The 11,936-nt window shown below is 41.1% G+C and overlaps 1 protein-coding gene across 1 annotated transcript; it reads left to right on the top strand.

The window, feature by feature from the left end:
- The first annotated feature begins 202 nt into the window (after positions 1–202).
- Positions 203–11,482, top strand: lman2lb (lectin, mannose-binding 2-like b). Its single transcript, XM_053420413.1, has 8 exons — positions 203–434; positions 1,091–1,209; positions 2,122–2,239; positions 3,282–3,364; positions 3,744–3,905; positions 5,410–5,524; positions 6,476–6,604; positions 7,312–11,482. The coding sequence occupies exons 1-8, from the start codon at positions 230–232 to the stop codon at positions 7,452–7,454; spliced, it is 1,074 nt and encodes a 357-aa protein (XP_053276388.1). The 5' UTR covers positions 203–229; the 3' UTR covers positions 7,455–11,482.
- The last annotated feature ends 454 nt before the right edge of the window (positions 11,483–11,936 follow it).

Below are 11,936 nucleotides of genomic sequence, written 5' to 3'. Positions count from 1 at the left end.
CAGGCACCAACTGGACTCAGCAAACAACCGGAAACTGTCACTCATGTATTGATATAGTGTAACAAATGAACAAATGGAAATAATTATATTTTTGGTTTGTTCAGTTTGTTGCCAATCTGCTGCTCATCACTCCAGTCCAGACGGTGGCGGTAATGCACCTAACCCCCAACTAGCCCCAGAGGAACAAGCAGTGATTGAGAAATAGACGAAGAAGAAGAAGTGTGTAAAGATGGTTGCGGCTCTAAAGAAGTCCAGTCTGGCTCGAATGAGAAGCTGCTGGTTTTTATTTCCAATGTTTCATTTAAAAAACATCCGAGCGCTGACATGTTTGTTTGTTGCCGCGTGTGTGTGGACGAGCCCGTCGCTGGCGGACGAGCAAGAGTTCATGGAGGACTTTCTGAAGCGGGAGTATTCTCTGACCAAGCCTTACCGTGGTAGGTCCAATCTGTCAGCTACACATTAGCTGCTGTAACACCGCTACACCCAGGGACATTAGCCAAGGCTAGCTGCTAATCCCTGTTCACTTTAGATCAGTACTCGTAAAACTGCTGAAGGTACTCATCAACTAAAAGGAGCTGTCATAATGTCACAACAAAGGAAATGATAGCTGCCTGCTGTTATTCCACAGTGAGTAGTAGTAGTAATGAACTCATTAACATGAAGCGGTTAAATGAACTCTGTCCTCGTTGCCAGAACAAAGTGTTTCTCTTCAGTGTGGGAGACTTCTCTCATCATTGTGTTGAATGTGTGTGTAGATCAGCTTGTTTCATGGATCACACCCTGTTCACCAGACAATAGTAGTTACTGTAATAACTCAGATTCTTTACCACCATCAAGCAGTTAATGCTATTCAGCATACATATTCATATATCGTCTCTTGTGGGGATCACTCATCTCACACACTTTACCATAATAACTTATGTCAAAATACAGTTTAATAGAGAGGTTTATGAAGGCAGTTATGACCTCAAGAAGAAGAAACCTGTTCTGTTGCCTTGTCATCAGTCAGAGAAGAGTGGGTGTGGAGGGTTTCCCTGTAAGCTACTGTGTGAACTATTCAACCGTTAACAAGGGTTTTACTGTTTTGCAGGGTTGGGTTTCTCTAGCTCCGCACAGTGGGATCTGATGGGCACTGCCATGGTAACGCCTGACCATGTGAGGCTGACCCCAGACCTGCAGAGCAGGCAGGGAGCCGTGTGGAGTCGAATTGTAAGTCTACTAACTCCACCTGTGAAGATTCTCATTCATGCAGGTCATCATATCTTCAATAGTAATGTACGTAGGCAACTGGATGTGCTTGCGTTTCTTGACGTCGTTTCACCTCTCGTCCAACATGCTTCTTCAGTAACTAAGTGACTAATGAGAGGGTTCAGGTATCAAACTTCTGTGGATCATTTTCTATAGCTGTTTTCAGACATGAACTGTGGAGAATGTCCTCACAACTGGATCCAGACTTTCTCCGGAGTTTTCCTTTCACACATTCAACGGGATATTTTCCACTGACTTGGAACACATTCACAACACAGAAATCTCTGGAGCGCTCAGGTGAGGGGTGGCACAGAAAACAGAGGCAAGCTGTAATGGCTACAGAAACTCCTGAGATTATCTGAAGCCTCTCACTTGGACATTTGCGTTCTTACATCCAGCCCTCTGGAGAATGTGCAGAGATTGTGTTCATGTCTCAAAGCAGCTTATTTGAGAGTTGTTATGTTCAGTAGGCAGGTCGTTGAACCTCCATTAGCTAGTGAGTCTGGTCTCGGCTGATAAAACTAAAGAAGCCTCTTGGATGAGAGGTTAAACGTCTTCAAGAAACAACCAATCCAGTTGCCTGTGTACACATGAACAACTCCTGAGGTTTACTAAACCCACACATATGCTCAGTCTGCTTGTTGTTAAAACTTAAACTTCTCATATCCTACCTCACTGTTAATGTAAAATTGTAAGATTGCTCATTATGGAAGCATTTTACAAAAATAATGCAGACTGTTACAGTCTACATTTACTAAGAATATAATTAGACTAATTCAGCCTGTATTAAAATAATAGTATGTTGGCGGATGCATATCACACATAGCATACATCAAAACTAACCAGTTTGTCTTTATGTCTTTTGCTTTCTAGCCTTTGCTCTTGCGGGATTGGGAGCTAAAGGTGCAGTTTAAAATCCACGGCCTTGGAAGGAAGAATATGAATGGGGACGGAATGGCCATCTGGTTAACCAGAGATCGCATGCAGAATGGTATGAAGAGACAGTGCAGGTTCCTTATACAGTCACAGTCAGTCAGCCATACTTTATTCCTCATTTCATCTCAGTAGCTCCTGTACAGACAGACATAGGAAACCAAGCTATGGCTCCATTTGTGCACTCTCAGCTTTAACATTTACTGCTTCTAAAACCACTATCTTAATTCTCTGTCCACATATTACTTGTGTTCATAAGACAGCCTCCGGAAAAAAAAATTATGTGAATCTCATACAGTAGAGCTCTTTATCTAATGCCCCACGTGGAGGGATTCCAGTATTACCACCAACGGCAAGTTTTACTTACAATTATTTCAATGATAATCTGCTATTGAAACTGTTGATGCATTATTCAATGTTGAGAATTGAATCGGCTGATTAGTCGGCTCTATGATCAGCCTCAGCTGTCAAAATTGAGGTGGAACTATGAAAAGCAGAAACATTGAGCTCAGACCTGTGCTGTTTGTGAGAAGAGCTGTGAGGCCTGTACTTTGAAGCAGAATATGTGATTAGCGACGTAACACTTGGTTTAACCCTGATCTTTTGATGTTACGATGGTGGTTCACTTATTTTAGGGTAAATCGTCATAGTAACGTGCATGAACACGTTGACCCTGCCAGGGCTGTAATAAAGGCTATAATTTAATGGAATACACAAATGTAATTATAGTCATATTTACTGGTGCTCTAATGATCTTGCAGTGATGTTATTAACTCATAAACTTACACATTCGTAGGTTTTTCTCCAGTCCCCTCTGGTCATTTTGCATCTGCAGCTAAGTCTTCCTGTCTTAGTTCCTCCTATTTATTTCACATTATAGTTTGTGCTGTTCTGCTCTGCTGCGTGTGGACTGCGGGTTTGTGAATGGTCATATGCTGCAAATGGCGCCACTTTAATGTGACCACCCTGGGTAGATTTATCGAGCTGATAGAGACGACCGTTGCTGGGCTCAGTGAAGCTGGTTGGTAATTACATGTCATGGGTATGTTGAACTTGCTTCGTATTTCAGACCTCTAATGTACCTTACTGTTTCTTTGCAGGTCCTGTGTTTGGTAACATGAACCAGTTCACTGGACTTGGTATATTTATGGACACTTACCTCAATGCGGACAAGACCCACGATGTAAGTGACAACTGGAGTCATCCAGCCTAATCTGACTGTGTAACACAGTTTTAAACAATACCAGAGAACATCCTGCCAGTTTTGCTCGGCTTCTTTATTTCGATTATTTATGCTGATGTCAGAAATGTGTCATATTTCTTTCCCTGCTCCCTTTTTGAATGTGAGGAAGACACAACCTGGAACTCAGGTAGCATCAGACACCGCTGTTTATTCTGAGCTGCTGAATGTCCATCCATGTTCACCGTTTCATTCCATCCATCTGCTTTGATTCATCTGTGCTGTTGGTGTTGTTGTGTTATCATAACTGAATTAACAGATTGATTGTTTGCGTTTCTGAATCTGCAAATAAAGACATCTGTCTCCCCTTTTTTTCTCTCAGAGGACTTTCCCATATGTATCAGTGATGCTGGGGAATGGGACATTGTCGTATCAACACGAGCAAGATGGACGCCGCACTGAACTTGGAGGGTGCACATCCATGGTGCGCAACGCGATCTTCGACACATTCGTCCTCATCAGATACTCCAAAAACAGACTGACGGTACGAAACTTTAAAGTGTTAATTACAGAGTTTACCTTGGTTTCAGTCAGAATCCACTATTTGCACACCTTATTGTGTTTTACAGGTAATATTAAATGGATACTGTAGTGGCAAAAAAACTATTTTGTAGTTGAAAAGTAACTTTTTGCATACCTGTCTGAGGCTTTTATGTCCTGAACTGCTTGTGACCTGAAACCTCTTTGACCTTTCCAGTACCTTTATGACCTTTCTATTACTTATTGACTGTTCAAGAACTTAATTTCCATCTGCTTTATCTTCGTAGCAAAGGTATGCAAATCAGTTTCCTGTGTCTTAATTCCTGTCTCAAACTGCGCCCACAGAACCAGTCTGAACTGGCTCAGACAAACAGCCTTAGTTCTCCTATATAAGATCCTTGCATTTGACTGTTCTCCATCTTCACTCTGAGATCCCTGTGACTCTCTGTGTTGATCCTTTCTGCAGAAAGCCCCTATTAAAATACAAGACAAATTTGGTGTTCAGCCTGTTGCATTTTCAGATTTCCATCACAATACCATTTATCCAACAGTCTACACATAATAACTCACATCGACAGAATGAAAATATTTTTTAAACAAAAACGTTCATTCTCTTAAACTGTGTTAAAGTTCCTGTGGGAACAGTTACACCTTTGAGTCTTCTTGGTTGAGACTCTACAAGCTTTATACAGCTGGATTTGTGCAGTTTATCTCCAGCTGTTTTCAGACCTGTCCTTCAGACCATCTCCAGGGAGTTAGGTCTGGATTTTCACTGCAGTTCTTTCACACATGCACAACGCAGCAGGAGATTCTCAGCTCAGTTTACAACATCCTCAAGTTCTCTGCAGATTTCCGATGAGCGGTGGTGCAGCAGGCAGAGGCAGGATGTAACCTATTTATTCTGCTGTGTTTACAGCACATCAACAACGGCTGTTACCACCACAAACTATCTTGGCATCTTTGTCTGTTTCTTCTTCATGTATGGCACTGCTACTTCATCTTGAGATAGAGTTTTTTTTTGTTCTTTTTTTTTGTCTGTCGCGTGCTCGAAACTTTATTGGCCTCCCACTCGCTCATTTGAAATCCTGCAGAGGATCTCCTGCTGTGTTCTCATATCAGCTCCTCAAGATTTTTACGGACTTTATTAGTGGGGGCCAGGCAGAGAAAGTCCGCAGAAACTCCAGAGGCTCTTACTCTGACATTTGCGTTCACACATACACCTCCTCTGGGGAAGTGTCTGAAGGCAGCTTCAGTCCTCCTTTTATATCTCAAACTCTCAGATTGGATGCGAAGTGTCTGTGAGTTGTATCTTCAGGCTCTATACAAATGTTCTGTGTGGTTTTATGCAGTCTGAGCTACGGGGCATTTGTCGTTAAATGTTACATAGTCATGTTATAATCCAAAACAGCCACACTGATAATGTAGAAAATTCTATGAAAGTCACTAAAGACAATTCCTAGCATCAGTGTTCATCATTGATTCATGCTGACTCTTCCTTTTCCCTCCAGCTCATGATGGATGCAGAAGGTAAGCAGGAATGGAAACACTGTGCTGACATCACAGGGCTGCGGCTACCTACAGGATACTTCTTTGGAGCCTCCTCTGCCACTGGAGACTTATCAGGTATGAAGATTCATCGCAAGTAGGGATGAAACAATTACCACAATCAATTTCGCAACAGTTCAAATTTGATTTATTATTAAAACTGCGCTTTGATAAACTCCAGCATTAATCTACATTAGCAATAGTCTCCCAGATGCAGATGCAGTATATAACTTGGGTTTGTTTTGTCTCAGTGAAAACATGATGGAAAGCAGCGTAAACCAGATTGTATAACTGAGGTTTTACAGTCTTCGGATAAGACCACTTCGAGTAAGTGTGGTCATGTGGTTTTATAAGAGCTCAGAACAAAAATGTCCACGGTGTCTGCAGAATGTGCAGAAAGAAGATCCCTGTGAAAAAAGGGGCAACATTTGAAAGATACATAAAGTTAACGTCAGGTCGCTGTATGATGCGTCTTCTGAGTAGGGAAATGTTTGGTTTTTAACTTTCTAATAGATGTAGTCAATAATGTAAAGTGAAACTGTCACATGTTGCTTTTGGCATCTTGTGACTTCAGACGCTATGCTTCCATTGCACATTATAACATGCTGCACAGTTAAGTCACCCAGACTATACAAATTATTTAAAATATGATTGAAATATGAAATTTGTTGATTTACTTAAGAGTTTATGAGGCAAGTATTTAAACATGTGCATGTAGTTCATCTGCTACAATCAACAAGAGCCACGCACAGTCAGGACATCAAGGGACGAAGTGACCGGATAGATTTGAATTCATGATATAACATCATTGATTAATATCTATATACGTGTGATCATCAGTTTTTGTGAGCTATAGAGACGGGCACACACACCTGCAGACTGCAGATAAGTACTTCCTGCAGATTATCACACCAAGCAGAGTTTTTTTTTTTTCACTTCATTGCTGCAGTGAAATGGCACTAGTGCTTTTGAATGAAGGCTTTCTTCAAGTGTTTGTAACTGAAACCGTGCTGACTTGTGTTGCTGTAGATAACCATGACCTCATCTCCATGAAGCTGTACCAGCTGACAGTAGAGAGGACTCCAGAGGAGGAGAAGGAGCTGGAGGAGGAGGAGGAAGTCATCATTCCCAGAGTTGACAACATGGAACAGTTTCAAGGTAGACACAGCACTACCTTGCCTCAGCTCCCTCATATTATGGGTGACTTGTTCAATGATACTCCACATACTGGAAAGATGAGCGTTTTGGGCTCTGTATGTCTTTTTTCTGTTTCCATGTCTTTTCGATGCTCTTTAAGGAGCTTTGTATTTCAGTGTTCACTTTAGCCCTAGAAAACAGCAGCTGATAGGCTACTACAGTTTAGAGATGGATGTTGATGTCTCGTCCCAATAATGACTGGACCATTTTGATGATCAGGTGTAAAATTTCCTTGCTGTTGTCGATAACAATATTTCTGTTTTCGGCACTGATTGGTTCTTCTTCTCATTATAGCAATGTTTTTATTTTTAGAAAACATAGCAACTTGTGTTATAACAAGGCAAGTTTGTTTTAATGAAGTGTGTGGATTTTTTGAAAAGGTACATCAATAAATATAGTTTAATATGACGAGAGGTTTCTTAAAACAAAACTGGTAATAACAAGAAAAAAACTAATACTCATATTTTGAACAACTCTGTTTAAAGGAATTTTTCAATAATATCAAACTTGCATCGATAAATGTTAAATAGTCAATATTTTAAAAACCTAAAGTGACAAAACAAAGCTTCAAATTATAAAACTCCTCATCATGAAGTGGTTGTATGAGCTGAACCTGACACTTGGTGTGGTCTGTTTGATAATCAATCTTTCATCCTCTGTCTTTGCAGTTGTTATCCAGGAGGAAGGGATGAGCAGAGTCCAGTTCTTCTTGACCCTCCTCTTCTCCATCCTGGGCCTGGGTGTGCTGGCTGTGATAGGACTGGTGCTCTACGGACGCTGGAAAGAAAAGAGACGTAAACGCTTCTATTGATCATGGAGCAATGATTCGTGTGATAGGTTTTCAGAATGTTTGTTGCTTTATCAACATACATGACAACAATGCCAGAAGCTTACTGAAACCATACAATCAAATGAACAATGAGTGAACAGCCTCGTGGGTCTGAAGCCCAGAAACAGAAACAGAAATTAGCCGAGATGTACAGGTGAAGAGATCATGAACAGGTAAGCCAGCTGTAGATTATTCTTTAAAGCTGCTTTCAGACATGTAATGAGCTCTGGAGATTCTCTGAAATTTCTCCGGAGGAAGGTGAATGTGTGAAGGCGATTGTCCGAGTGAGAGCCCCTGGGGTTTCTGTGGTCTTTCTCCGCATGGCTCAGAGGAGCTAATGAATGAAAACAGCTTGAGATTCCCCAGGATTCACTATGAGCAAGGGGGGGGGGGGAGGTTGCTAACGCTTCTGACATGCAACAGAAGCAAAAAACTATATTATAATAACAACACAAATATTTCCGGATGAAAACAGTGGTATACTCGTAGAAGACACATGTCAAGGGAGATTTTGTGATCGGAGCCAATGTTGACGTGCTGTTAACAAAAACCTGTGACCCCTGCAGCAGAATGAACATGTTATGTCATGCCTCTGTCTGCTGCTCCACCCCTCACCTGAATCCTGCAGAGGATTTGTTGCTGCTGTGAACATTTCTGAGCAGAGAATCTCTTGCTACGTTGTGCAAGTGAAAGGTAACCTCTGGAGAATGTCCACACCCAAATACTCCAGAGTTCTTCCTGAAATCATGTCTGAAAACAACTTTAATGTAGTGGAAGATGGACAAGATAAAGCTGACCTGGTAAAAAAAGTTAAAATATGTTAATCTCAACTTAAAGCACAGTGGGTTGAAGAACCCCATTGCACTTACTGACACACTGTAGATTTCAGCCGAACAAAAATGTGTAAATCCTCTACAAAATCAGATGCTGTGTTTACTGTCACCATTTAATAGTTTTTTTTTGGTACAGAAGTGTAGTTACCTATTACTGCCACTTGGTGCTGCCAGCGTGCAGCTTTAATCCGACTCGTAGCTGCTGTGAAGACCAGTCAACCAGTGGAACACTGCAGATTCTTGCTGCACCGATGAAGCTGCACTGAGCCCCTCCATGCTTTGAGAGCACCTTATAAAAGCCAGGCAACGCACTTTGTTCAGCTCGTGTGACAATTGGGTTTAACCCAGCTGTTTTTTAAATGTACGACCAATGACACCTCACAATTGTACATTAATAGAGCCATCAGAGTTACCAGTGCTGTTTAAGTGCCTAGCTTCTGCAGTTGTCCCCTTAATTTCCTCTCAGATGATTTGTTTTCAATCACTCTCTAAAGTAACTAACACTTCTTAGCTGCCGTTGTAGCTTGAGCTAAGAAATACTTGTCACCACTGTCTTTTAGAAAATCCCTAACTTTATCTGTTGCACTGAATTGTATCCACTTCTCATCAAACTATTTCAATATGTTATGAACTAATTCATTCATTATGTTGCTTTAGAATTTAAATCTGGAATGCACTGTGAATTTGATAGCCATATGCAGGATCATGTTGTTGTGTTAGAGTAAAGTGAATATGAATGCTGTTTAGTGTCTAGAAGTGTAGCCTGTGATTTATCTGTTCAAACGATGCAATACAAGCTCGTGCCTTACACTTGGTGTCCAATGGCTGCAGCGCTGTCACACTGCAGCTCCCTCACCACTGCTGTACAGACAAATGAGTGAGCTGGTTACTGGGATCTGTTTCTTCACTGTTGTGTAAATGAGGAGCTTTGTTTCTGTAATCAGGGCGGAGCATCAGGTCAACTGCAGTCAGGCACAGTGACAGTGGTGCAGCCACGTAAGAGAACACATCTTTACAGATCAACGTGTCCACACATTTATACATCCATTGAAAGTCCGACTGAAGTCAAACTAATGGAAAATATCATCTAGAGGTCGAATCAGTTCCATTGCTGAACAGGTTTCCCTGAAGATCTGGAGAAGGGACAGGGTGCTACCTAAAGTCATCACAATTAGTAAAGTACAGGCAAAATAATTATAAATATTTGTGTCATTAACAGGCAGTGATGTGTTGATTTGAACAAAAGCCCAAAGCAGCACTGGTAATGTTGTGTGTGGACATGCAGAGAGGTGACACAGCCACATCCACTGGGCACGTTCCAAACAGGCCTTTTTCACGGCAGCCATTTTGACTTACAGCAGGTAAAGTTCAGGAGTGACTGAACAGATAGCGGCTCTGTTAAAAGCATGACAGTGTGACACTGTGGCAACATGCACAATACCAGGACCCTGACACTGAAGGAGCTAAATGGAATTCAGGCGTCATTCATTTTGCTTTCTTGCTATGACATGTCAAAGTGTCTGCCATGAAAACAGCCTGTGTACAGTCGGAGCCGGGAGTCACTTCAGACCTGGAGCCTCAGTCAGAGATGACGTTTGGGTTGCAGATGTCTTAGCTCACTTCTGTCTGACTCCACAACCTCCCATTTATTTACAGACCAGGAGCCTTCAAGCTCAACTGTCACTTAAATTGCTCGAGGCAATTCATTGTAATGTGTTAACGGTGACGTTTTGTGTGTTTACCTGGGGGGGTTGGGGGTCCTTAAGAGACAGGCGCTAACACTGGACAGAATCTGAAAAGAGGACCTGTAGTAACTGACAGTAGGAGTAAAGTGAACATTAGAGCATGTAAACCTTTTCAAATAAAAATCATGAACCTGAACATTTGCACAATATGTCTCCCTTAAATCTGCAGATTTCAAATTTCCTCCCATTAAAAAAAGAACAGAAAAGAAAATGTGTCCTGCTGCAGAATGACTTGAACATCAGCTTTAGTGGTTTTCATTTTTGTATATGAGTAGTTGTGGTGTTAGTCATGGTTGAGTCACAGGATGATGCCGACTACACTATAAGGCAAACCGAGTCCGGTATCAGTTCCTGTGTTTTAAGCTAAAAGATACATCAACACTTCTCCATCAGTTTTGTGTGATTCTTCTAAGCAAAATGATCATGTTCACTTAGAGGAGTATAAAAAAAAAAAATGAAGAAGAAAGTGCAAAACTACTGTCGAGTGTGAAAATCTCCCTGGAATTGCAAATGCACTTATAAATCTAAAGTTCACTCAACAGGTTAAAACAGAGCACCAGCACAACAGCCACTAATGTCACTGACTGACATTAGCACTAGATGCAGATACAAGGAGGCAGCTGCTTAGTGAAGCTTTCAAATAAAGCGAGTTCTTATTTACAGCAACATGTTTGTAAGAGTGTTAACATGTAGGGAGATTTCCATGTACTTATGTAGAAAGGAGGGAGGAGGTGCTGCAGAACTCCAGCTGAGAGAACTGCTTCTCTTTATTGAGGCAGGTAGAAGCACAAAAAACAAGATCCCTCAGGTCTGGCTGATTAATGAATATTGTAGATAATCATGGGGAATGAAATGAAGGCACTCCATCTTCAGTAGATTTTTTGTTATTAATCTATTCTTCAATTAAAATGATTCTTCATTCTTCAGGGACCCCGATGTAGAGTTGATACATGCTGGTCTGACAGTCTATGTGCTTGAAGAATGCAGAGCCTCTTTTTCCTCTGTGACCTTTTGCTTTATTCGACACCCAGCAACACCTCTGGGATCTTGTTTGTTGTATTGTTTGTTCTTGCATATCTCGTTTTGGTTCCTGCTGTTTGCTGTTTGAAAGCATATCAATCAGTAGCTAATGTCATGTTCATGTTAAAGCTCCACTACCTGCCTCTTGAAGCACTGCAGACTGTTGTTTCACGTTTCCTCTAATTGTCTGTGTAGGTTTTTTTAATTATCTTATCAATGTCAAGCTGTTTGTCCCAATGATTTAATATATGAGCCAACATTGTGGCAAACGGCTGTAATTATTTAAATAGTAATGTTCAGCAAATCCTAATTTGTAAAATCAAAACACTTGCTTTAGACAAACTGTAAGTGAAGATCATTTATTGTTTTTGCTCCTGTTTGAATTTTTTTCAGTAAACGTTTCTGTGATTTATCTCATGTTGTAATGTTTCCTTATTTTTTCTTTGTCCGCAGTAAATATCTCATGTATTTATACATGCTTTAGATGTTAGGATGTACAGACACATCATCTTGATGTCTCAGATGTGACCAGTTTGAATCTGAGGACATTGTTGCCAGTCCCGTCTGAACATCTTGAGTTGTTTCCAGGGTTTAAGCCAGAATTAAGTCTAGGTTAGACTTAAGTCAAAGTTTTACCTTTGTAAATGGGGGGTAGGTATATAGTTATGAGGTTTAGGCTAAGGAGAAAGGGGGCGTCAATCAGTGTCCTCATAAAGAGTGTGTGCACGTACATGCAACTTAAACATGGATATTCTCAGGACCAGTTGACCACATTGGGACCAAAGCCTGGTCCTAATGATGCAAAACGTCCTTCCTGAGGTCCTGGTTAAGGTTAGGATTAGGCCCTCGTCATGGTTCAGGTTAAA

Source organism: Pleuronectes platessa, chromosome 4, assembly GCF_947347685.1.
Source record: "Pleuronectes platessa chromosome 4, fPlePla1.1, whole genome shotgun sequence".
In the NCBI taxonomy this organism is placed as follows: domain Eukaryota; kingdom Metazoa; phylum Chordata; class Actinopteri; order Pleuronectiformes; family Pleuronectidae; genus Pleuronectes; species Pleuronectes platessa.
This window is presented reverse-complemented; position numbering and strand designations above follow the sequence as displayed.